General features: G+C 51.5%; 1 protein-coding gene and 1 long non-coding RNA gene across 2 annotated transcripts in view; one reads left to right on the top strand and one right to left on the bottom strand.

The window, feature by feature from the left end:
• Nucleotides 1-26,871, bottom strand: part of Otog (otogelin) — a 69,079-nt gene that overhangs the window by 26,692 nt on the left and 15,516 nt on the right. Inside the window, exons 16-33 of the mRNA NM_001106262.1 lie at nt 24,385-24,517; nt 23,683-23,860; nt 21,567-21,691; nt 20,411-20,623; nt 19,073-19,265; nt 17,554-17,628; nt 17,318-17,361; nt 15,934-16,087; nt 14,023-14,130; nt 11,875-12,013; nt 11,193-11,327; nt 10,782-10,928; nt 10,455-10,574; nt 8,352-8,468; nt 7,586-7,742; nt 4,126-4,152; nt 1,265-1,432; nt 19-297 (exon numbers count right to left, since the gene is read on the bottom strand). Coding sequence (NP_001099732.1) covers nt 19-297; nt 1,265-1,432; nt 4,126-4,152; nt 7,586-7,742; nt 8,352-8,468; nt 10,455-10,574; nt 10,782-10,928; nt 11,193-11,327; nt 11,875-12,013; nt 14,023-14,130; nt 15,934-16,087; nt 17,318-17,361; nt 17,554-17,628; nt 19,073-19,265; nt 20,411-20,623; nt 21,567-21,691; nt 23,683-23,860; nt 24,385-24,517 — 2,512 coding nt within the window. The remainder of the gene's footprint in view (nt 1-18; nt 298-1,264; nt 1,433-4,125; nt 4,153-7,585; nt 7,743-8,351; nt 8,469-10,454; nt 10,575-10,781; nt 10,929-11,192; nt 11,328-11,874; nt 12,014-14,022; nt 14,131-15,933; nt 16,088-17,317; nt 17,362-17,553; nt 17,629-19,072; nt 19,266-20,410; nt 20,624-21,566; nt 21,692-23,682; nt 23,861-24,384; nt 24,518-26,871) is intronic.
• Nucleotides 179-26,579, top strand: LOC134485120 (uncharacterized). Its single transcript, XR_010063010.1, has 4 exons — nt 179-318; nt 492-630; nt 11,180-23,885; nt 25,234-26,579. It is a non-coding gene; the product is annotated as an uncharacterized LOC134485120 (long non-coding RNA).

Here is a 26,871-nt window from a genome sequence, read left to right as displayed (position 1 = left end):
GCCAGGGCGGACCCTTACCCAGAAGGCGGAAGAGTGCACCACCACGAAATGCCTCTGTGTGTTCATATGTCCGCAGAGCCAGCTTAAGGCCTGATGATTGGAGAAAGGAGCCAGGCTTTGCCAGGGACTCCAGAGCCACCAGGCCAGCCTGCCATGTCCCCCGGTGCAGGGAGAAGGAGGCATGCTGATGGAAGGCTTCATCGCGCCGCCATTTTGCCAGCCTTATAGAGCCATTGGCTGTGACATGCAGGTAGAAGTTGGGTCTGTCAGCCGCCTCCAGGGACACCACATCAGGGTCTGCAGAGCCACAGGAGTTAGGTGAGTATGCAGGAAGAACAGATTTGGGGGTGCAGCATGTCGGCATGTGCTCTCAGGCTCAGTGGTAGAGGATGACAGCATCCTAGGGACTATTGGACCCTGCTCCCCTGTCACTGCCTCGGCTTCTTTGAATTTCTTCCCTGTCCTCAATCTTCTCCCTTCCACCTCTCCAGCTACCCTCGGCCATCATCTCTGTGGATGAAGGTGGGAGGTTACAGAAGGCCTCAGCTGCTGCTGTCTCCAGTCCTGTCTGTCTCTCCTTTCCCACCAGAAAACCTTGCCTACCCTGGCACCTACTCTGCTTGGCACCAGGTAGGACTAGTCATTCTACAGGGTGACAATCCTCTGGACAGTCCAGTGGATGTGGTCATTCTGAAAGCTCAGCACACTCACAATGTGTAACATTCTCCATTTCCTCCCGTCACAGTAATCCCCTATCCCAGGAGACCAGAAGCTGCCCCACCAGGCAGACCTGACTCTAAAGTAGTGTCTTTCTTGCTGAAAAAAAAAAAAAAACCCCGGTATTCCTGCTGGACAGTGACTGGGTCCCTTAATGTCTCTGGTTCCTGTGCTTGCTCTGTGCTTAAGACTCAGCGAGAAGAAGAAAGGGGGAGAGAGGACGGAGGAAAGAAAAAGGGGGGAGGAGGGAAGATGGGGGGGGGAAGGAGAGGAAGGGAGCAAGAAGCCAGAAGCGAAGGGAGAGAGGGGACACAAAAGGAGAGTAGTTGCTGACCCCCTCCCCGGGATTCTATAAAACAGTAGTGGTGGGGGGCTGTCTGGGCCCTGTCCTAAGCAGTTTGGGGTCACAGAGGTCAAGAAACTAGGCTGAACTAGAAACAGTGGGGCTGGAGCCCTGTGGGTGGCTGCAAGCTTCAGTGTCCCCCACACCCTCATCAACACCGCCTTTTCGGAGACGGCTGGACAGGAGCCAAAGGGTGGGCCTTACCATGCGCCTTGGCCTTGGACAGGGCAGCTGTCAGCAGGAAGCTTGAAATGTCCCCTGGCACCAGGTCCTCTGCTCTCACAAGGGCTATGTCTCCATCTACTGCCCTCATGGCCACAAGAGCACTGCCAGCCATCACACTGGACAGCTGGTAGGGACCCTTACCTAGCGCTGGAGAAAAGAGACTCTGTCACAAGTGTCACCGCCCAACCCCTATGTCCCACCAGTCAGAAGTTCAGAAGAGGCAGCGTGCTAGAGAGGGGCTCGTGATGGCTTCTCACCCCAGACCACAGGACCCTTAGTAACTATAAGGAAACCCCAGGCTAGCAGTCCCCAAGGAGACAGACCTCCCTCTGTGCTTAAGCCCCTGCACAGGGTACCCGTGACAGTTGTCCCTGTAAGCATGGGCCATTAGCATAGCAGACAGTGTTCCATCAGGGTTGCCTTTGGGAAAATACGATACACCAGTCTCTGCCCACCCTATCCTGAGAGGTGACAGCCAGGAGCCTGGAGCTCAAAGCTTGTCTCTGTTTATTTCATGCATGGGTCTCATTTGTGTTTGGGGGAGGTGGAGTTGTGGGTAGAGGGTGGAAGGCGTAGGTGTCTCAGACATTTGTGACAGCTTTATAAATGATCTTCTTGCCTCTGCTGTGTCCCATAGGTGTCTGGGCCACCTTCCTAGACACTGTCCTCATTGGCTTTCCTCACCCACAAGACAGGCTTCAGAGCACAGCTTTAATTCAGGGCTCTCCCATACTGGACTCCGCCTTTGCCCTCCGCCCCACAAGGGGTCTTGTCACTCTGGGACTCCTGCTTCACTGAAGGAGCCCTGGCTCATCTCTACCACACAGTCTGTCCCTCTCCTCCCTGAGGAAATCCTCCTCCTTCTACGCCTGAAGGACACCTGCCCAGTCCCTGGAGGCCAGCTCGTATGTCACCTTCTTGAGGGAGTTCTCCCTGCACCCTCTTCCCCCAACACTCTGCCAGCCCTAGGAGCAAGCACACAGGAGCCACAGCTCTGAGGTGTGGCTCTGCACTGGGCTTCCCTACCTGTATCCTTTGTTGGAAAGCAGCCTGTGCGCTGTGCTGGTAAATCAGCAGCAGCAACCAGCTCCCCAAACAAACAAACAAACAAACAAACAACAAGCAAACACAAAGCAGTGTGTGGCACTGACTAGTTTCTATGGGGTGGACACCCAAAGCAAAGGCCGCCTTCACCAGACGCAGGGTTCAGAGCACGCACGTGGCTCTGGGTGCTCCCAGGTCCCTCTGCAGAGGTCCTCTTTCCCAGAACCCCATGAGGCCTGGACCACAGAAAATGCTGGGAGAAAGAAATGAGGCAAGGAATGGGTGAGTGGGAGGGAGGGTGGGTGGAGGATACCAGAAGCAGCTTGTCCTTTGCAAGTTACTGACACCCCAAATGCCGCAGAGTGAGAGGACTGCTGGGAACGGTGCTACTGAAATGCCTTGCCTGATGTCACAGGGACGCTTCATCCCTGTGGGCATTGACGATCTGGGGCCATCAGCAGCCCCTTGGAACTACCATTGGGCGGGACCGTGCTGGTCCAGCCATCATCTACAGATCCTTAGTCTTGTCTCTGTGTCCTTTCCACAGCCCATAGTCGTTAGGTCTCAAACCATGGACAAATGGCTAAGGGAGGTGCCCGATAACATATTAAAACTGATGCCAGCCACCAGGTTCTCCCGGCATCCCAGGGTCCTCCTGGCTGACATATCCTGCCGTAGCTGCTCTGCCCTATATAATTCAGCCATTTTGGTTACAGTCCTTTTTTATCCTTTTACTTTTCGGCCTTTGCTTCCTGGCCTCTTGGCTCCCTTCCCCCATTCTCCTCCCATGGCCTGGCTCAGGGTCAGGTTCACGATGGACTCTTTCAAATGCCTCTGATGTTTCCTGAGTACAAGAAATGTTCTCTTCTGCCTTACCTAGGAGCAATTACATTCTTCTTATTTCTTTTTTTTTTTTTTTCATTTGATAGTCTTGCCTGGAAAGATGCTTCTTTTTTTTTTTTTTTTTTTTTTTTTTTGGTTCTTTTTTTCGGAGCTGGGGACCGAACCCAGGGCCTTGCGCTTCCTAGGTAAGCGCTCTACCACTGAGCTAAATCCCCAGCCCCGGAAAGATGCTTCTTAAACCCAAATTTGGCACCAAAATGTGCACGAAGCCTGTGCCCACACCTTCACAGGCCAACTCCTGCAGGCTGTTGCTGGGAGGAGACCAAGGGTCTTGAAAGGACTAGGGCACTAAATGCCTCCAGGACAACACCTTGACCCAAGTGGACAAAGCTTGTTGCTAAGAACTATTCTGGTAGCCATCTTGCCACAGCCCAGGCAACCTCTGATCAAGTTGACTAAATGGCCCTAATACTGGACACTAGTCTCCCTTGGTCCTTAGCATTGACTTGTATTTTTTTTATTCATTTCTAATCTAAATACTGGTGCATATCTTGGTTCCCTGAACCCTTGGGCATTTGAAGACCCATCTAGGTTTTCAGCCATCATCCTGCTTTTGACAACTCAGGTCTTCAGAGAACTCTGGGTAAATTCCATGGGCTTGTTGGGCCCATGTGGGCTGAGCACACGGATGGGTGTCTGTTGCCTGGTGAGTCTGCCCTGAATGATGGAAAGCCCTGAGAAGGTTCCTGCCCTGGACCTCACAGGGCTGCTAGAGCAGCTATGGATGTAGTCCTGGACACCTCTGAGCCTGGCACCATCAAGACTTAACACGGCACAGCTCTGCCAGTGACATATCTCAGCTTCTCCAGGGCCAGCAGCACACTGGGAGGTCAGCATTGATGTGGCCCAAGGGCAGAGAGCCTGAGGCTCTACTTGGGGTGAAATTGGCTTACCTTTGTTGAAGAAGTCACAGTCATAAGCTAAAGAAGAAAGAAGAGAGATTTCCTGAGCAGGGCACTCACACCCAGCCTCCCCCCTCCATCAAGAACTGGGTCTTACCTATTTCCAAATCTCTAAGATTGAGGGATGGACTTGGATCCATATGTCTCTTTTTTGTGGGGGAATGTTTGTTTGTTTGGTTGACTGGTTTTGTTTTTGAGACCAGGCTTCTCTGTGTAGCCCTGGCTATACTAGAACTCACTCTGTAGACCAGGCTGGCCTGGAACTCAAAGATCCATCTGGGTTTGCCTCCCAAGTGCTGGGATTAAAGGCATGCAGCAACACCACCCAGAGATCCATATTCTTAGGGGAGGAAATGCAACGGTCCCTCCCTACACCCCAGCTCAAGGCTCAAAACCTGGCTTGGAGTAGCAGTTAGCAGTGTGATGAATGAATGAATGAATGAATGAACGAACGAACGAACGAATGAATGAATGAATGAATGTTGGAAAGAAGAGTGTGTTCTGTGTAGCCATCAAGGTAGAGATTAGAATGAAGGGATGTGAGTAAGGTGTAGCCCTCACTCAGAGTAGATAGATAGAGTGCTTGCCTAGCATGGACAAGGCCCTGGGTTCAGTCTCCAGCACTGCGCTTTGTGGTATGGTGGTGCACATCTGTAATCCCAGCATGTGGGAGGGGGAGGCAGAAATATCAAGTTCAGGGTCATCCTTGGCAATATAGGGAGTTTGAGGTAAGCCTGAACAAGAGATCCTGTCTCAAAGGCAATAACGGAACTAAAGAGTAGAAGCTCTGGTTGGATACATTGCAAAAGAGTCCCCAAACAATCAACCCAAGCATGAGGTGGAAGTTCCTCCGCCTTGGATGGAAGGGAACAAAAGACCTCAGGGACCCCAGGTGGCTCCAAAACCTCCTTTGCCCCACCAAAGATCTCTTAGGAGGTAAAGCATGGACCTCTTGCGCCCTCTAGTGGAAGGTTTGCATCTATTCTGTAGCGTCTCTCTTACTGATTCTTCAGTCCATGATGGGGGAGCCGTGCCGACCTCATCAGACTATGCCAATCATGAACAAACAAGGTTATGAGGAACCAGCTGGGTGCGCCTGGGGTAAAGACTGAGGGCAGATTTGCCTCACACAGAGGGGTGTGGTTTGAAGAAAGTCACCAACTCCTCTTCACACCCTAACTCACAACCAACGCATCCTCTTTCCTTCTTGCAAAGTCATTAGGGATCACTTGGGAAGCAGAGACAAGAGGATATCTGTAGGTTGGCGGGACATCCTGGTCTATGTATTAAGCTCCAGGACAGCCAGGGCTAATAGAGAGACCCTGTCTCAAAAAACCAAAAACAAGACGAGTCAGGAGCTGGCTTTCATGAGGCTACCGGCAAACAGGCAAACACTTGTTTGTCCTCCATGTGGACATGAAATGTTGAACCATAAGACTCTAAGATGGGACTGGGGCATGACTCAGTTGGGTACCAGAACAAAGTGCAAGGTGTGAGTTCAACCCGGTATGGGGACACAGAAGCAAATGGATCTCTGGGGCCAAGGAGTCTAATGGCTTCACACCAATGCAAGAAAACACGTTTGCAAAGACGTCTGTCCCCTATCTGTCCAACCTCGGACTCACGTTACTTGCTATTGATCTGAACACCACTCATTTTAATGTGTCAGCAAAGGACTTTTCCTACTTATTTAGTGTGTGTGTGTGTGTGTGTGTGTGTGTGTGTGTGTGTGTGTGTGCATGTCTGAAGGATGCATGTGCCATGACGTACATGTAGATGTGGAGGTCAGAGGACAACTCCTTCCATCATGTGGGTTCTGGGGACAAACTGAGGTGGTCAGGCTTGGCAGCAAGAACTTTTACCTCCTGAGCCATCCCAATGGGCCTAAGATTATTGATTTTTAAAATATCTTGTGTGATATTTCTCACTTTTACCCTCCTTGCCTCGACTTCTCACAAGCTCACAGCCCAGTACGGAACGTGTATTCCCATTACGGTATTTTAATAGTCACTAAAATCCTTATTAATCTTTGGAGAAACTGCTTCTGTTTTGTTTTGGCCAATATCTGATTCTACTTTAATTCGACATTCTAAACACATTAAAGTGACTACAAAAGGTTCGTGATAAGCACATATCAAAACATTAAAATCATCAGTAATGGGGTCCCATCTGGAGCTTAGACACAGGGGAAACCGATAATACAGACCTTTTGTTTTGTTTTTCTCTGTGTAGCCCTGGCTGTCCTGCAACTTACTCTGTAGACCAGGCTGGCCTAGAACTCACAGAGACCCTCCTGTGTCTGCCTCCCGAGTGCTGGGATTAAAGGTGCCTGCTACCAGCACCTTTGATATCTATCCGCTAACAGTATTTTTGCAGCTAATTTTTAGTTTTTAAAGACACTGCACTCAAATGTCATTGAGTGGGATCCCCGGGTTCTCTGGCGTCCCTGTAAGTGCACAGCCCTGGCAAGGGCTTCACTCTAGTCCTGGTTATTGCATGAGTCAGCACACACGTAGCATCTCATGATAGGTCCTCTCCATCCTGAAGGGTGGTTATCAGAGGCCAGGAGAGAGGAGACCCCCGCCAGGATCTCAGGGGGAGCAGGCAGAATAAAAGGAGACAAAGGGAGGATGTTCCTCCACCTTCTCCATGAGGTGCCCCTGCCTGGAGCCAACACCCCTGTGTCTACTAGCAGTGTTGCACAGCACCAACCAGGACTGTGAGCTTTACACCGCTCCAGGTTCTTGGCATCTGCGAGGTGGGGACTTAGCTTCACTCCTGTGCTGTGGAGAAGGGAATGAACCCAGATCCCAGACTGGCAGAACTGGCATCAGGACCAGATCATCTTCCCTTGTAAACCTGGTCACTTGCCATTGACCCCAAAGCGAGATACTCCCAATCATATACGCATATGTTTGTGCCTGTGTGAGCATGTAAATGTGTGTGAGCATGTGTGCACACTCATGCGTGCCCGCAGAATATTCTCATCTCACACAGGCATCCACAGAGCCCTGTTCCGAATAAGCAGAACCTCTCTTCACAGCTCAGCTGATGGAGGGCTTCTATGTTCCTCCTCCTGTTTGAGCTTGCAGTAAGCCAGAGAAAGGACTTTTGATTCCTAGTTTTCATATGATGAAAACTGAGCCTCAGAGAAGTCAAGCAGCTTGTTTGAGGTCACACAGCATGCAAAGCCAGTTTGGAATCCAGGGTTTGTGACTGACTCTCTTAGCAATGAGGTTGAGGACACAGGCTTGCACCGGCCTCTTCAGGGGTGAGCTCCAGCAACCTTACTATTCTGAGTGACCTTGGGCATGGCGTGCACCTCTCTCTCTCTCTCTCTCTCTCTCTCTCTCTCTCTCTCTCTCTCTCTCTCTCTGCCATATACATCATATATACATCATGGGGATTGTGTACATCCTACTGGTCCCCTGGGGCAGTCTGGAACACTCACGGCAGATGCGGGGTGTCCGCCAGTCAATTACCACCCCGTGTTGGCAGCACTGATGGGCGTAGGCAGCCACACTAGCACAGAAGCACTCACAGTCACCACCCCGGCTGCAGCCACATGTGTCCGTCAGGCAGTTTGAGTAAAACCAAGTGACATCAACCTAGGAAGGTCAAAGGATTCTGAATGTCAAGTCTGTGTCTTCTCTTGTGACAGCACAACATAAAGATGCTCACTGGTAGGGCGAGCTGTCTGCATGGGATGAGGTATATGGGGAGAAGCAGCCATCTTGGAAAGCACTGGCAGATACCCACTTCGTGAAATTCATCCTGAGCCCAGACGTTGGACCCAGGGAACTAGGGAATCACTAAAGAACAGAGAGTGGGACCTGCCCCAACAGGATGGAGACACAAAGATTGGTCTTCAATGGTTTTTAAAGCCCTAAAGGATCCCTGTGGAGCTGAACCCCAGTTCCCATCTCTATGGAGGACACAGAAAAGGCAGAGGTACAGCAGGGGTTCGTGCCCACTCTGAGGCAGAACTTCCTCACAAGCAGGGACAGCCAGGCCCAGCAGTGCCTGCAAGATCACAGAGGTCCGGCTGACTGTCCCTGGGCATCAGGGACTCAGGGAAGGCTCATCTGAGCAGAACAGAGGCAGGAGAATGCCAGAGAAGAGATAGGTCTCCCTTCTTGTAAGGGAGTCTTTGAGCAGAAGGGGTCCTGGGAATGAATGTTGGATGGACTTAGGAGGGCCGAGGTGGGTCCACTTACCACAGGGTGGCAGGTCTCAAACACCTCACTGAGCAGAATACCACACTCCTTCCTGGCAAATGGTTCTCGGAGAGGATTCAGGACACAAGTGTCCCTGGGATCAGGAGTGTCTGGGCACTGAAGGATAAAGAAGAGCTGGTCTATGGCACTAAGCGCAGAGGATCTATCTCCCTAGCCATCGAGTGCCTGTGCCTGGTCACAGAGAGGCCCTGAAACTGCCCACTTGATACCCACGTCCTTGTTTAATCCCCTCCCCTGGGGAGTGGAAGGAGCCTCCAACTTCTTCCAACAAAGAGTACACACCAAAGGATCTGGGGACACACCAAGTTCTGAGTCCGTGATCACATGACTGTGTCAGATGAGGTTTCAGAGCCCTCATCAGAGTCTCCCCCTTCCTGCCTGTGTGTGAGGAAGAAGGGAGCTATGTTGGGAACTGTTGCAGGATACTGGATCACACTGTGAACCCTGAGAGTGTGTTACTTATTGGAAAAAAGTAGAAACTGTTCCTGGTGGTGGTGCGGCTCAGCAGTAGCACACACCTTAAAGCCACGGGCTTTCTGCTTATTGTAAACAGGATTAAATAAAGTCAACCTCAGGTCAAGAGACAGCAAGCAACCAGATGACAGGAAGTAAACATAGGGGACAAAACATAGAGCACGAGGGAGCCAGGGGGACAAATAGAGAGGTGCACAGGAAGTAGAAGGGAGGGACAGAGTTTGAAGTGTTTTTGAGAAGGCATGGTGAAGAACTTCCTTTTGGGATGTTGGCTGGGGAGGTAGTTCTGCTTGTTGTTTTCTCTATCTCTCTGAGCTAGCATCTACCACCTGACTCTTTTTTGGTAAAATCTAATGCTTCAGATTTTGTTAAAAACATGACAGGAAATATGGGTGGCCTCTAAGAGCTGAGGGTGGTCTCTGGCTGACAGCTACTGAAAGCCAAAGCTCTCAGGGTCTACAGGTCCGGGAGCAGAAATTACCCACAGCTACCCAAGGATGGAGCCTATGGGAGATTCCCAGCCCTGGCTGTCCATTTTGTCTGCAGCCTGTGGGGCCTAGAGTAGAGACCCTAGCCTCATGTTCTGATTCCCAACCAGCAGGAACTGAGTAAGACACCCGTTGCTTAGTGGTGGGTGTTGCGTTGAGCACCACTGTGACACAGCAAAGGATGGTGAGCGCAGACTTCCCCAGAACTGGTCCTTCTTCCCCGAATCTACATTTTTATGCACTGCCTACCCAGCATGCCCGAGGTTATCAGCAATGAAGAGTATGGATCTGTGTTAGGGATATCACAAACATAGATCAGGTATCCATTCAGCTTTTCTAGAATGAGCCACGCCCAGCTGCTCTGCCTCACCCCTTCTCCATCTACCCTCCCACAAAAAACTAAGATCCACCCAGTGCAGACAATCAATACATGAAAAACTCTCGTCACCATTCTCCAATGCCGCACCCAAGGTAGACATAAGTAATCAATCACATTTTGCAGGCGGCCTCTTGGGACTGGTGAGACTTTTCTCCTGGCACAGCCCCCTTACTTCAACAGAAGACTAAGATCGCCCAGCAAACCCAAGGATAAGTCAAGAATCCGAGTCCCCTGCTTTCAGTTCAGAGCTGTTGCCCTGACAACTCAACAGGTTGGCAGTGCCAGGCATCTCCCAACCCTTGTGGAAACCCCATGATTCTGCTTATCTTCTCTACCTCACAGGCCATGTCTTTGATGCAGTCACCTGTCTAAACATAGCCTATCTGCTAAATCCCACCCTCCATGAAGTGATGGTGATGGTGGGGAGGGTGGATAAGCCTCACATAATTCAACAAGTCCCGCCTTCCAAACTAGCAAACTAGGTGGCCATCTTGCCTAGGATAGGAGCTCCGCCTCTTTCCCACTGCTTTACTAGTTCCCTGAGTTTGGCCAAGGGCAGGGTTAGTGGGCTGCTTGCTTTGTGGGTCAGGGATAGAATCTTAGGCTAGGGATCCCAGTCAAGAGGCAGAGGGTATTCCCAGGGAGAGCCTAGCACCATTGTGGTTCTCCCTGGCCTGGGTTCAGGATTTGTATGGTCCATCAAAGAGAGTGAGGGGTCCTATCTACTCTGAAAGGCCTTACCTCCACCGCAGCCCAACTGCTGCCAAACTCCTGGGGGTTTGTTAACTCCAGGTTCTCTGGGGTCCGCATCTCATTGACGGTTTTCAAGTCAAAGTTCCCACAGAGGCCCACCAACTGACCCTGAGAGGAGAGAGAGCCACCATGTTAGCTGACAGTTTCGTGGGGTTGAACTGCAGCACCAAGACTATCGATCCAGAAGCAACTGCAGGAAGCATGTTACAGAGGGATAGGGCGAGGCCAGAGAACAGAGGGGGAAGTAGTGGGGCCCCTCAGAGAGGGACATCTCAGCCAAGGACAGCAGCGATGGCACTCAGGTCTCGTGACTACCTGCCACTGAGGACCCGCCTGGACATGCACAGTGGTTCTCTGGTCCCACAGGAGGGTGATGTGTTCCCGTGGGAAGTGCACCAACGTGAAGAAGCCTGCTCTCCAGATGTGGACAGCCTGCTTCTCATCCAGGAAGCTCTCAGGGCTCTAGAGAGATAGAATTAGTCACTCAGTCCTGAGACCCAAGTGTCCCCTCAACATCAAGTCTACCAGAAGTGGCCATGAATCACTGCCCCACCCAAGGACCTCATCAACATCCCTCCCTGCCTCCTCCCTGATGCCCTCTGCTCCCACCCTTTATAAAGAATCCAGTCAGAGCTTCTGCCTCAGTGGGACTCCTGATCTCAACCCTCCCTCCCCCACCCCATCACCACCAATCTGTGCCCAACCCTCCCCAGTGCAGGTCCTTACGGGATCCCCTGAGTCGTCATCGAAGATGATGAGTGAGCTGCCAACGTTGATGGAGATGGACTTCCTGCAGATGACACCTGCGCTGTAGCAGTTCACATCTTCCACCATAACAGAGAAGCTGAGCTCCGATGTACTCTGAGGAGAAGAAAAGAAGCCAGGACAACCAGGGAGAGGAGGCATCCCATGAAGAGCACAGAAGAAAGGGGATGTGAACTCTGAGGGGCTTTCCCACTAATTCATTTTTGTGAGTATTGTTAGGGGGAGGGAGAGGGAGAAGGTGAAGGGAAGAGGGAGAAAGGGGGAGGGAGAGGGGGGAGGGGGAGGGGAGGGGGAGGGAGAGAGGGGAGAGCGAAAGAAAGAAACTCTGTCTCAAAACTAATTGAAATTGGTTTGGCTTTTTTTTTTTTTTAAATATGAGCAAAATGGTTCATGTCTCTCTCCGCTCAGGAGGCTATAACAGAGCTAACTCAAACGTGAAAGTTTGCATTCATCTTGGGCAACATGGCAAGACTGACTCCTCTGGAAGGTTTCTTTAGAAGTTGCACTTCAGGGATTATAGATCCCCCCACCCCCAACTATGCATCAGCCTGGAGCCCAGATCATCTACGCATCTGACAGGTGCTGTCCCTGGTTAGTCTGGGTGCCCCTAGAGACTGCTGGGTAAACACACTCAGTAACTCACCTTGACCAAGTGCACTTTGCACGCCCCTACAAAGTCAAACGGAAGCCCGTCAAATGTACGGTAGTGTCGGTCCCCGTAGGCAGTGCAGGTGGAGGCACAGGGGTGCAGGGTGCACTGGAACGAGCCCCGCTGGCACACACTGAAACACACAGAGAGAGCTCACAGAACACAGTTCGCACCATATTAGAATGCTCTTGAGGAAGCCTTTGCCCGCTGAATGCACACGGTGTGTGCACCAGAGAAGGGCTTCAGCAAGCATAGCATCCTCCAACAGAAGCCAGGGAGGCAGACTGACTGCTTCTTTATTACTCATTCATTTGTTCATTCATTCATTCATTCATTCAACAAACCATCAGTGGCAAACACATCTCAGGCATTCTTCCAAGAATTTGAGAAATATCAATGAACAAAACAGAAGAAAAGCCCTGTGATTTAGTGAAGCTTGCATCCTAGAGAAGAAATAGGCATCGTGGCTGTCTTAGCAGCCAGGCTGTGCTGGGGCAGGGTTGGGGCATGAAGGAAACAGGGTGTGTTTAGAAATGTGTCCACAGATTTTAAACCGGGTCATCAGAGACATGGGAACAAAGACTTCAAGGAGCTAAGAAAGTTAGTGATATGGGCATTGGAAGAAGGGCATTGTGGGAAGAGGGGGCAGCCTACAAAGACGACCTTGAGGAATACTCATGGTAACAACTGAGACGGACAATCCAAGGATAAGAGGGCAGAAGAGGTTTGGAGGGCAGTGGACAGCTGCGTGGTAGAAGTCCAAGAAGGGGGGCTGGAGAGATGCTCAGAGGTTAAGAGCACTGACTGCTCTTCCAGAGGTCCTGAGTTCAATTCCCAGCAACCACATGGTGGCTCACAACCATCTGTAATGGGATCTGATGCCCTGTTCTGGTGTGGCTGAAGACAGCTATAATGTACTCATATAAATAAAAATTAATAAAAAAATTAAAAAAAATAAGTCCAAGAAAGCCACATGAGGGTGTGACTTCTTCCTAGGAGTATGAGAGGAAGACTCTGGAGGGCTGAGGTAGAAGTGCCTTTGCCTGACTAGTACTGGCCAGAGGAAGGGAAAGGCCACCTGGGAGGTGACTGCAATGAATTAGAGACAAGAGGACAGGGGCTCAGGGTAGACCACAGCAGTTGAAAGGTGAAGGCATAGTCACATTAGAAGACTGTGCAGAAGCAGAAAGTTTCACCCTGACAGGTTCAAATCATCTAGACTCAGTTAGTTAACCAACCAATCACCTCGGGCCATCATCCATGAGTTCCTGCACTGGAGCACACCTACACGGGGACTTCCTAAGTCAGACAGACAGGGTTCTGATGGTACCCGCACACCCTGGTGTATACAAAAACAGTCTGGGCGTTTGGCCTTGACCGTGACCATACTATTGACATGCGAAGGCATCCTCTGGGCTGAAAATGGAGCATCTTCCATTATAAATAAGCCAACTGTCACTAGTTTGATGACTTTCTAAAGTGACCTCTCTGAGAGTCTCTGCTAGACTGCTGGGCCCCAGCCTGCCACCACTGAAATCGATCTAATCTGGGTGCACACTTCTGCACATGTGTGCTAATGTTACTGAGTGAACAATGCAGAAATACACTCACATACACACTCACAGGCAAAACACAAATCACAGGTTCACAATCTTCATTGAAGTGAATTCAAACATACGTCTATTTAATGCAGTCACTCACTTCGCACACACATGTGCTAAATAGATGCACATGCACATAAATATACACACACCATTATGCATATGCAAATCCTCGCCACTATATTACTGGATTTACTCAACTCTGTGGCACCTGCCTTTTTTAATGTATGTCTATATAAGTTTTCTCACATGCATATATGACATATACATGTATGTTCACTCACACGCATTCATATGTTCACTCATATGCATATATATGATGTTCATCTAAATATGCAAATACGTTATCATGGTTGCAAACATACGAGTGTATATGTCCATAGACATGTCTGATCAGTCATGCAAATAGTAACAAATATTCTAAGTATTACATCATACAAACTCTATGCAGTAGTGAGCATGGTGAACATAAATATGAACATGGTGGAAGAAACAAACACATTCTTTCCAGAAAAAAACTGAGGCCAGCTCAGGGACTTACCAGGTATGGCAGGAAGAGACTACCTGGTCCCCAGGGAAATACTCCTTCCCCTTCCAGGTACATGGACACTCCTCTGGTGGGAAGCAGGAATCCCCATGTCTGAGCAGGCTGGAAGGACACGGCAAGCCAGTGGTCAAAGAGCACTTCTAGAGTTGTCACGATGTAGGAAGGCCCAGTCCACCATGGGTAGCGCCATCCCTAGGCAGGTAGGCCTGGGCTACATAAGAACACTTGCTCTACATGAGCTAGAAAGGAAGCCGGTTAGTAGCATTCCTCCATGATTTCTGCTTCAGAGACCACTTGAGTTCCTGCTCTGACTTCCCTCAGTGATGGACTCTGACCTAGAAGTACAGTCCAGATGAACCCTTTCTCTCTTAAGTTGCTTTGGTCAGGGTGAGTTATCACAGCAACGGAAAGCAAACTAGGATAGATACTGACGCGCCCAACCCGTACAGTGGCCCCACGGTCCTTCAGAGCAATGCCCAGTATAGTGGATTCTTAGATAAATTTAAAGAGACATGGTGACCGGGGTGCAGAGGTAACTAACTGTGGGCTCAGTAGGGCCTGGGGAGGAGTTGTTGATGGTGGTTCATGAGTCGCCTGGGAGTACAGGTGGATTCCCCACATGGCGTTCTATAGACACCCTCCAAGCATCCTGAGCAGACCCAAACCCAGAGCTAGGATCCTCTAGGCCAGAACCTCTATATGGTCACATTCTGGACAGTGAACGACCCTGGCTCCTGACTGCAGAGAACTGGGCATTCCTGACCTCAGGCTGAGAGGCAGGCTTGTGCGAACAGGACAGTAGTTTGTGAAGCCTTCAGTGACAGACGTCAAAGTCTGAGGCCTGGGTGGCCGTGGGTAAGGCTAGGATCCTATGCAGGCACGTGCCCTGGCTGGGGAAGGGACAAGCATATACTCCACACTGTGGACCCCGCCTCTCTGAGCGAGGAGCCGAGCTGGCAATAAAGTAGACTTAGTCTGAGCCTGATTCCTCTAGTGGACTATTTCCCTCCCTCCGACCCTACCCGGATCTGTTTTTTCTTCTGTGGAATGAGCAAGCTCCTCCCCACTTTGAGATTGGCAGAGGTAACATCAGTGTCTTAAACACTATAAAGCTCCATCAGGCCGCCTACTGCCCCAGCCACCACAGAAGCTCTGACCCTCATTTCATTCCCTTTGGTTGCCAGGCCGGAGCCAGGGCCCCCAAGTGACCATTAAATCTCAGCACAGACTGAAGGGCGCAACCCCATGTGGCCAAGTCACGGGAGGGAGGTGGCTCCAGGGCCCTCGTTTGACCCAGGCCTGAGAATGATGCTGGTAGAAATGAGCACTGGTCCCCGTGTGCAGATCACAGCCGCAAGCCCAGCTCTTGTAATTCCCCACGGCCTCCATGCAGCACCTGGACAACCAGGAAGGCGGCTGCTCTTGTCAGGTGTGGCTTTCTTTCGGGATTATTCCAGGGGAACCACCCTCCATTGGACGGCTGTGATCAGGGAAGGAGGCTGAGAGCTAGCATGGGTTTCTTGTGCCTGGTCTTTGATCATGGGGTTCCTCAGGCATTTGGGGCACATCAGACACCTATCTCCGAGCTTCTGCTTTGAAGCCTTGTTTAATCCGCCTGTTGTGGTGACAAGTTTTAGGTGCCCATTTTACAGATGAAATACTGAGTATCAGAGGAGCAGGTGCCGTCCTCATCTGAGGTCCCATGGCTCACAGGAAACAGAACCTGACAGGCTCCAGTTCAGGCTGAGCTCTCAAGGTACTGCTCCTTCCCAGGCTCCCCACAGACATCACAGCCACACTGTCTCCTCCATCCCAGGCTGTGTGAGATCACCTCCATGCCCAACCTGAAGCCCCTGGATCTGCCACCCTTTAGGCAGGAGAATTACTGGTAAGTGGATTACATACCCCAGGGGACAGGCACAACCCGACAGGCAGGGACCACGTGCTGGCAGGCTCAGGTTCAGCAGCTGCTGCTCACACGTCCTCTCCCTGCTGAGCTCGGGGTCTGGGTGCAGCTCACTGCAGTTCACGAACACCTGACCTGCTGGACAGGTAGCAGCTAGAAGAAAGGGGGTTACATGCTGCAGGCCCTTGGCCTGGGCTGATGTCAGTGCTGTGTGGGCAGCTGGAAGAGATGGGCAGCTTCTAGACATGATGTGCGTCCCCACGTCACAGGGACAAAGCAGATAGAGCTTCTCACACACACTACAGGACAGCCCCTGTCAGCAGCACACCATGCACCCCCACACAACAAACTTCTTATTTTCTATTGCAAGCACCCTGCACCTCCCTTCTCACACAAGAAAAGGGAGAACTATCTGCCGTGTAAAGGCAGCAGAAACTGAAAGGAAGGATCCCAGAATGACCAGAGACCTAAAGGTGGACGGCTGAGTGGTCTAGAACGATGGCCAGGGAGAGTTAACTCCACGCTGCGTCCGTTTCACTGACGTAACTCTCCCGGCCTTCAGCAGCGTCTAACCATGCACGGTCACACTTGTGTGAGTGACTGTTTTAGGGAAACCCAATAAAAGGCAGCTAAGTTTCAAGGCCAGGATAGACTAGCACAGAGAAAGGGCCAGATCTGAAAAGAGGAAGAACCCAAGCCGGGAAAGAGCGAAGCAGAGGTGCTCTGGGGACAGCTCTGGGGACACCTTCAGGGACAGCTCGGGGGACAGTAGGGAGATGGGGTAGGGAGGATTTGGGGTTCAGAGAGATGAGGCATATGACTCAGGGCTGCACGGCTGACCCAGTCTCCAGGCTTGCTCTTAACCATCAGCCGTAAGCTTACTGTCACCCTCTGTACCAATCTCTGTCCATTCTCTGTGGGCTCTTCTGCCAGAGAGGGAGGCCCTCTGAGGACTCCAACCCCCAAGCTCTGTCCTCCTCCAGGCACTCCGAGAGCTGCTCCTCACCGTCCCACCCCTGCCCTATCTGTGCTATGGAGAAGCTCAAATAGTTCAAACTGCCCTTCTGTCTCTGCGAAACAAGTCTCGGAAGACATTTGGCAGCTCAGTGGGGGGAACAAATCCAGGACTAGCAAAGACAAGCAACTTCTCAGATCCCCAAGCGCTCTCCAGAGGTTAAAGTCAGGATGGCGTTCCAGGGTACCACTCTATATGCTGGGACCTCCGCCAAGAGTTCAGGAACACCAACGCCATGTCAGAGCAAGCTAGAGTAGGTTCTCCCCCATCCTGACCAGCACCCCAGTTCTTCACTCTCTTCTCCGCAGCCACTTCCCACCATCTGGAGTCCCCTCCACCCCCAAGCCCCCCTTTTCAGCCCTGCTTACCTGGGGCTCGGCTGTCACAGCTCATGACGCCATCTTTGCAGTGGCTACAGAGAGTCAGGGGAGTTATGAGCCCAGCCGCTCATTAGGGGCCCACTCAGCACAAAGCTACTACCCTTGGGCCCCTGTGGCCTTCAGACACATCCCTACTTACGATCCCTGCTCCCCACCACCATCCCACACATGGAGTAAGGAAGTAAATGCTACTCTCATGTAGCAGCGGGTCCCAGGAAGCTCACCAGTGGCCCAGAGAAGGGATGTCACTGTCCCCAGGGGGATAGTCCACTCCTTGGAAATGGCAAGAACATTGATTCCTACAGAAACCAAGAAGGATTAGAGCAGACTTGGGAGTGGAAACCAGGACACCCAGGGCCCACTCTCAGGCAGCTGCAGACGAGGGGGTGGAGAGAGAGGTCACAGTAATCCCTGGGATGGGACATGCCTGACACTGAGGTCAGACGCAGGACTCAGTGCCAGGCTGGGGGACATGGCTGGCTTCTGAAAGCACTGTTTACCACTTTTCAGCCTCCCCCTCTCCCCCACCCCCACCCCCACCAAAGGCAACCTAACTCAGAGGTCAGAGCACAGAGGGGACCAACTCAGAGCTCCACCTCCCAGCCCCAGTCCATGTTAGAATGGATACTGTTCTGGGATAGCATCAGAGTCAATCGGACCCAGCATCTGTCCCGGCTGGTCACTCCCCCGACAGGTCACTTTTGGCTGGAGTCTCAGGCTAGGCCCTCCCAGGCACTGTCTCTCCTGGATTCGTCTCAGGGACCTCTGGGGTATAAGGGTGTCACTTTGTCTTTTATCTTTATCTGCAGTCACTGGCTCTAGGTCCTTATCACACAGCTCTCACAGCTGATTCCAAAACTGCTGGTCTTACAGCAGAACAGGCCAGGGCTCAGGGGACCCACGGGAGGGACCCTGGCTGGAATCATCTTTCCCAGAACTCTTCAGCCAATTCCTTGTCTTTCCCGTGTAGCTCGCTGAGGTTTTTATTAAGGGTGTTGGAGGGCACACAGCTGAAATCTATGGGAGAGCCCTGCAGTGTGACAAGCTTCTGAGTGATTCTCATTCGCCGCCTAAAAGGGAGTGACTCCTCCCCCTCATTACTGGTATACCTCCGAGTAATTAATAGACCACTTCATAGATGGAGAAACTGAGACCCCAGAGCCTTCCAGTCATCTGAAAATCATGTGGCTTGCTCTTCCCCGTCTACCTCCAGCCACACAGCCAGCTTCCACCAGCCAGGCTACAGGGCAGTTCTCCTCTCAGACTCCTTCCCTGCCTTCCTTCACCTCAGGGCCCCTCAGATGTCACCTCTGCCTTAGCTGTGTGTGACCCAGGACTTCTGGCCTCACACTCTATGTGGCTTTCTAGCTCTCCTGACCTCCCCAGGCCCCTAAGAACCTGTTTGGGAGGGGGGTTCTGCCTTTCCACCTTCAATTGTGGATTTGGGAAACTACTCTCTGCTCTGCTCACTACTGGATTTTCAGAACCGGATGCCCTCGGCATGCTGAGATGCACACAGATGCTCCTGGAAGAAGAAAGCTGAGGAGAGAGAGGTGATGCGGCTCCAGTTCAATCTGCTTTACAGAAGGAGGGAGAGGCCTGAGAAGAGGGAGCTACCTGCCTCTCCAACAAGGCCTGCGTATTGGTGAGGGGAAGCAGGGGTCAGAGAGGCTCAGCCCAGCTGTCCAGAGCAGACCCTAGCCTCCCTCCCCACCTTTCCCAGGTTCCGGACTGGCCCCTCACCTGGGGACACAGAGGTCAGTCTGTGTGTCCAGGAATGTGTCCGGTGGGCAGGTGCAACCCTCCACACACTCATCCCTGCTGAAGTTGCCACCACCGTTAGCCCCGCAGACATCAGGGCTGGCCAGGTCCTGGCAGGTTTGTGTGCACAGGGCCACACAAGGGCTGTACTCCTTAGTGGCCTCACAGGACAGCGCTGTAGGGAGAAAGGAGACTGAACTTGGTATCTCTTCTTCCCACAACTGTGGGGGGGTGCGGGGGGTAGCATCTTGAAAAGAAAAACTCAGAGAGGGTAAGACATTTGTCCCATCCCTGGTCACACAGCAGCCCAAGGTCAAAGAAGTGTCTCAATGTACAGCATCCATTACCTGCAGCCTGGAAAAGCAGGTGCTGTTCTTAGATAAGAGACCTAGGGAAGAGTGGAGGTCGAGCCCCCAGTGCTGCAGTGCTCAGCCCGTTTTGCACACACAAACACATGTCCCTCCAAGGTGCATGAACACGCACAGGCGTGCATCCCTCACTGGGAAGATCACACACTCTCTCTCCAGCATTTTGTCCTAGGGTTCAGGCCTGTCATCTCCATATGAGGCTACCATCCCATTCCCAGGAAGCTCACACAGCACCAAGGCTACGAATCCACTGAAACTGCCAGGGACAGTTAGCTATTCCCATCCCAGGCTACTCAAAAAAAAAAAAAAAAACAAAACCAAACAAACAAACAAACAAAAAAACCAGTGCAGATGTTGGGAACCCACAGTTAGCAGTGATGTTTTTGTTGACACAGGACGCAGATAAAGGATACATGAGCATTGTTATTTTTAAGTTACTTGAGTTTCTGTATAACCAGAGTTGGCAACCACAGATTCTGTCCCAAACACCTCTAAAGACACTAACTCAGAGGCCGACAGTCTTGTGCAGTGTCGCACAGCGCGTTACCTGCCTGGCTGGACTAGAACTCAGAGCCCCTGTCTTCCAGCACAATTCCTTTTTCTCAGGGCAGGAAGGACCAAGACCCAGGGGGCACCACAGGGTCATTTACATGAAAAGATCTGTGACCTCAAACTGGCCTCAGAGCCAGTGTTCTTCCGTGTGCCCATTCTTCTGCAGTGCGAATGCGGCTCTGCCCATGGAGAAGGCAGAAGCGGAGGTAAGCAGTGGGCTAGGTTGAACTTGGCCAGACTGACAGGACCGGGAGCAATGACGTCCCAAATGTTAAGCCTAAAGGCCACGAATGGCAGTCAGGCTGGAGGAGACAGGACACTGCGTCCAAGCATCTGGAGCTAGGGGACACCTCTGTCTGGAGCCTAGGCTCCCACGGATGTACAGGGGTGGGGCACTCACCACAGGCTGGCAGACGGGCACGGAAGTCAACCGGGAGCCCATGGCGCCGGCATAGCCGTGCGTAGTGGGCCAGTGTGGCACACAGGCAGGGCTGCCCACAGCGGCAGGCATCCCTACGGCATTGCTCGAAGTAGGGAATCGGGCTCAGATATGCAGAGCAGGGTGCAAAGAGCTCCCCTGTGAGCACGCTGCAGGCCTGCAGCGCATACGATGCTGGAATGTGAAGATACGGTCAGTGAGCGGGGTCTGGCTGACTGCTGCCCCAAGACTCAGCCTCCCCTTTCCTGCTCTCCCTCAGGGTCTGTAGAGGGGTGTGTGCATGTGCATGCATGTGCGTGTGCATGCATATGTTCATTTGTTTGTGTGCACACATGTATTTGTGTGTGCTTCTATGATTAGCACATGTATGTAGACAAGTATGTGCATGCACACGGCAGGAATATGAGCAGGTACTTCATGTAATGATTCTACCTCATGCCAGGTCAGGATCTGTCTGCTAAGGGAGACACAGAAATGAACATTGCTAACCAAATTCCAGACCCTCAGGTAGACAAACTCGTTAGATGAGACCATTGTTAGAGGTAAACAATTTTGCTAGTCAGATAGAAGAGCCACGAACCTAGGGCATTGAGAAGGCTAGGGAAATGCTAGGCAGTCTGAGGAGGGGCAGGGTAGGCAACTGCTACTTTAAGTAGCCAGAAAGGCCTCAACGAGAAGGTAATGTTCGAGCAAAAGTTGTAATGAAGGACTGAGGTAGGCTTCATCCTGAGGTAAGAGTGTGTGGCTGGGGAGGGAGGGGGCACATGAGTTCAGAGCCTGGGAGGAGGGCAGACCTGCCTGTCAGAGCAGCATGGACAGCATGGTCGCTTGTGTGGCTAGAGCAGAGTACAGGGCAGTGAGCATGGAGGGGGCCTGGTGGGACACGTGAGCATCTGAGATGGGATTCCAGTACTGAGGTGAGTATCGGCGACAGTGGCATAGCAGGAAGCTTCCCACCCGCCTGGCCTTCGTCCCCTCCTGTCCCCTCCCTGCAGCCTCTCCTTCTGTCACTCCTATGCGTTTGACCGGCACCCCCACTTCAGGTTGCTTCTCACCTCTCTCAAAACAGCTCACCTCTACTCCACCCCCCAGGCCTCCCCAGAACCCCACTCCTCACCAGCTTGCAGATGCACATCACAGGGGTCCAGCAAGGAGCCAGGGGCCAGCGGGACACAGGCAGACAGGGTTTTCCAAGAATTGCCAAACAGTTGTGGGGTGCTCTCAGGGACCCCCACTGGAGACCTGTTGCCATGGCAAAGCTACAGTTGCACACTTGTCCATGCGGACATAGGGATACACAGAACATCTATCCACAGGAGCAGCCACATGCTTACATCTAACACATGGCCACAGGGGAGGCGTGAGGCTGTACTCTGAGCCAGCTCCAGGGGAACACACGCAGCTCTGTATAGACCACTCACACACATCAACACACAGAAATGTGCACATACGTGCACACACACACACACACACACACACACACACACACACTGCACAAGTGCATTCCAGACACACCAGTTGTCAAGGTGTTCTGTATAACCACATTCAAACAAACACAATTAGAGATGGGCACATACACAATCACACTTAAGAAGACCCAAAAGGATCCCACTGGGTGTAGGACTGCATGCTTTTAGCGACTACTCCCAGCTCTTCACGTAAAAAAGCAATTCTTAGAGAGGATACCAGCCCTCAGCGATCTATGACCTTCTCCTTCTCCCATCCTGGGATGTAAGCGGGAAATGGATCGTGCATGGGGAAGAGGGGAGAGAAAGTCGAGACAAGCATGCTTCCTCAACAGAGGCAGTGTCGACAGTCACTGAAACCCAGTGTGAGTGCTACAGGAAAAGAGCCAGCATCCTGTGCGGGTGAGGTTCTGCCTGACACCCACTATGACTCCCACCATGACACCCACCATGACACCCACCATGACTCTCACCATGCCTGCATTACTGCTCTAAGCTGTGAGTGTTCTAACTAAACAAGGCAGAACTCACACATGCCTGGAGGGTGGCAAGCAGCCCAAACACTAAACCAAGGTCTACCTCTACCACTCTGACCAGCTGCCCAAACACCAGCCCTACCGGGCGAGACAGGAGGAAGCTTCACTTATCTCTGTGCATACGTTGCAAACTTAAGGCTTCTTCTTGTTCATCATAGCGAAGTTGAGCCCCTCATTCTGGCTACAGGACGCCTCCCATGTTTCTAAATCAGCCACTGCATGTATCTTGAAGAACGGGCTAGGATTCTCCAGCCTCAAGATCATTCCCACCCTTCTCCTTTCTGAGGAGCCTAACTACTGTCCCCTTCTGAATTCTTGAACTGTGACCACACCCAGAGAACAAATTCTCTCAGCTTCCAACTCTTGGGAAATGGCCTTCCTCCGAGTACTGGCAGGCATACATTGTACAAACTCAAAAGTGTTCAAGCACCCTGTAGGGATGGTCATGGTGGCCCGCTGGGACTGACCTGGGGACTCCAGTGCCCCTGGCTAGTGAGGCTTATCTTACCTAACGGTGCTCACAGTTGATTCAACAAGTAAATGTCTGAGACTAATCAAACCCAGAAACTTCTCATGGCCCAGCCTATCTATCTCAGAGGCTAGGATTATGGGAGTCCTTATGGAAAAACGAGGCTTGAATGAGGTTCTTCAGGAGTAGGACCCACCACCTGGCTGGATCACTCCCACATCTACGCACAGCCCAGTGTTTAACCAAACTCCCCAAGTGATGATCTTTCTACCCGCAGAAGACTGGAACCATTATTTTAACAAATTATGCTTCAATTCAAATGTGGAAAAGCAAATAATTAGTGGTGTGTGTCTGTGTATGTGGTGTGTGTGTGTGTGTTGGGTGTGTGTGGTGTGTGTGTGTGGTGTGTGTGTGTGGTGTGTGTGTGTGGCGTGTGTGTGGCATGTGTGTGGTGTGTGTGTGTGTGTGTTGGGTGTGTGTGTGTGGTGTGTGTGTGTGGTATGTGTGTGTATGTGTGTGGTGTGTGTGTGGTGTGTGTGTGGTGTGTGTGTGTGTGTTGGGTGTGTGTGTGTGTGGTGTGTGTGTGTGGTATGTGTGTGTGTATGTATGTGTGTGGTGTGTGTGTGTGGTGTGTGTGTGTGTATGTGTGTGTGTGTGTGTGTGTGTGTGTGTGTCTATGTGTGTGGCAGTGTCTCTGGATGCCCAATACTAAGGAGCCCACAGTCCTCCCTCTGCTTCCTGTTACAGGGCAGGAACACATACAGGAAGTCGTCCTGTGTGTTGCCGTTGAAGGTGCCACAGAGGCCCACGGTGTCCTCCACCCATCGCTGGTCCACTTGCAGGTAGAGTCGCAACCCTTCCCGGTCATAGAGGATCCGCACACCCACATTGGTCCTCACCCTCAGGAACACAGAGGACAGCTTCTGGATCTCAAAAGCGTCTGGCCACAGAATGGCAAATGGGAGGTAAGCAATTTCGTTAGTGCAGCAGCCCAGAGTTCTGCATCACCCCCACATCTGCATGCAGCCCTGGCTTCATCCTACAGAGAACCCCTGCCTTGGAATTGGTTTGCTAAACCCTGGCATAACCTACCAGGCAGCCTCTACTGAGAAATGTCACATTGTGGGTTCCAAGTAATAACCCATCTTTCCCAGAGGGAGTGCAGTTTCTTGCTCTAACATAAGAAGACTTCTGTAATGTCCCATTTTTTACACAACCATACAGTCACAGTGGATTCTTAAATTCGATTTTCCGGAGGGGAAATAAATACTGAACATAGAGACAGGAAACAGTCCCATGAATGGCCTACTGTCAGAAGGAACTGTCACACTCTCATGCCGGAGTCCTGTTTCCTGAATTCAGTGTCCCCTAGCCTGATCCTTGGGAGGGGCTGCCCGTGTCGCAGATCCCTTGAGTAGATAAGCTGGGGAAAGGATCGTGAACTATCACCGTCCTGAGCCATACCATCTGAGTAGGGTGGGGTGATCTTGTACTGGTCAAACAGAAGGACATCTCCTGCCTGGGTCAGGGTCACCTGTCTCCGAGGGTCCTGGTGCAGAATCACCGACACTGACTGGACACAGGCCCCATCCTGGTTCTAGAGAAAAAGGAGGGCCAATGGGCAGCATTAGTTGGTGCGATCTCTCCTGACAGCCTAAAGAGAACCCTCCATGACAGAGACCCAGCCCAACTTGAGGAGCAGGCTCCTCAGAGTAAGAAGCAGAGCCACAAGGGGGCATGAAGGACTCATGGGGGAGACCATCAGGCCCAGAACGGACAAGGTTGGCTGAAGAGCTGGAATAACAGTAGTCAGCATGATGGTTAATGAGCTGTCCAAAGGCGCAGGTCAGAGGTGGCTCCCACACGGCTCAGTCTAGCTTTGGAAACCATGGCTCCCTCATATAACTGCAGCCCCAGAGCTTCACTCGCATCCGTGTGCAGTCTTACACAGACTCATGTGCTCATGTGCCATACGCCGCACCTCACTGAAGGGCAAGCAAGGACCCAACTCTGTTCAGAAAGCTAACGCAGGAAGATACCTAGTTCAAGACCTGTCAGAGAGACAGAATGAGTCCACGCCAGCCTGCGTTACCTTGGCAAGACCCTGCCTCAAAGTGAAAAAAAAAACTTTTAAAGGGCAAGGGCTTTGTAAAGGGTCAGCCCTTGCCTAGCATGTATGAATAAGGTCCGTGCAACCACCACAGTAGGCAGGGATGGGGAACAGTAAATGAGCTTAATAGTCCCTGGGCCTGGGGTTCTCCACTTTTGAAACAAACAGCACATAGCATGCCCATTCATACCTCTCTTCCACAGGAAGACATCTATATCCTATTCACAGATGTCCTAAGTGTTTGCCATGTGCAGGCCGCCCTAGACTGGGCTTCACAGACAAGTACTGAACAAGCACATTCTCCTGCTCAAGATTGCAAACTTACGTGGGACAGAGACATTAAATAAGTGGACTGACCGTAACAGGAGCAGTGGCCGCTGTAAGCAAGGAGAGGATACCTACCAGCAAAGCACTCAAAAGAACAGAGAGGTTGCTGCCGAGGTAGGAAAGGCTGTCCCTGTCCCAGGGGACGTGACGATAGTGAAGACTAATGCTGGCAGCGAAGCCCCGACCCTGCTGAGTTCTGCTCATGACAGCGGGCTTTCGCACCAGGATCCTGGAGCTAAACCTCTGTTCCTGAGTCCTCACTATGCTCAAGACCCACATCTAAGCTGGAAATAGCATCACCCTTTCGCAGATCAGAAAACTGAGGCACAAAAAGGGACATTTGAGTTATGGTTGAGTGACATGGGCAGGGCCATGTGGGAACCGTGACCTCTCTTCGCCATGCTTCCTATGCATTTCCCGTCCCATTCCTCCAAGATACTGCTGACTCTCCCAGTCTCGTTATTGAAGGATGGACTTAGAAACCCACAGCACTGGGGATGTAAGTTGGCATTGGAGCAACATTTCTTTTTGGCCCTCCGAGTTGATAAAAGGGAAATATATGTATAACCCTTGCACGTATCTGCATAACCAATGGACACAGGTATATGAACCAGCATTTATATATAGCACATCTGTATAGATACATAGAAATATATCTAAAAGCACAAAGTCAACTAAACATGCACTCATACCCATGTTCCGGCTCTAATCCACCATGGCATGGCTCATTCCAACCTGCCCCCTTTGCTCACCTGTTTCTAGTGTTGACATCTTATATTAGCCGCTACATTTGTTACACATAACCAGCCCATGTTGATGTGTTGTTGCCCATAGGGCCAGAAATAAGGAAGCGTGCAGATGACCATGTATGTACACGTATGATATGAGTGCATAAAAGGGATGCAGGACCCAAACGGAAAAATCTATCGTTGGCCAAATCTGAAGCAATCGAGTGACAAAATTAAAGAAGCTATAGATTGTCACCTCAAATGTAAATATGCAAATAATATGCAAATCTCACCCTGAGACAAATCCCAAGGGAGCCTTCTGCCAGTAGCAACCTCTCTGGCCAGGACTTCACAAGCTTTCACGGTCATCGTAAACTAGGAAAGTCTAACAGACAGCCAAGAAGAGCCGAAGACATGTAACTATATCTAACGTGAGGTGCTGGACCAGAAAAAATGGCATTGGGTGAAAACCAATAAAATTGGAGTAAACCGTGGCCTCAGCTAGTGGCAAAGGATCAGTCCCGGTTGGCTGCTTTTGATGTACCGTGCTATGTTGCTGTGAACGTCTCCCCTAGGCTCATGTGTTTGAACATGGCCCCAGTTGGTGGTGGTGCTCGGGGTTGGGGGCTTTTAGGACAGGAGCCTTGTGGGATAAAGTGTGTCACTTCCTGTTTCTCCCTCTCCCACCCGCCCCCACGTGTGTGTGTTTGCTGTATGCAGTTGAGATGTGAGGGCTCAGCTCTTGTTCTAGCTGCCTGCTGTTGTGCATTCCCCCCACAACCCCCA

The sequence above is a fragment of the Rattus norvegicus genome, chromosome 1, assembly GCF_036323735.1.
Source record: "Rattus norvegicus strain BN/NHsdMcwi chromosome 1, GRCr8, whole genome shotgun sequence".
Lineage (NCBI taxonomy): Eukaryota > Metazoa > Chordata > Mammalia > Rodentia > Muridae > Rattus > Rattus norvegicus.
This window is presented reverse-complemented; position numbering and strand designations above follow the sequence as displayed.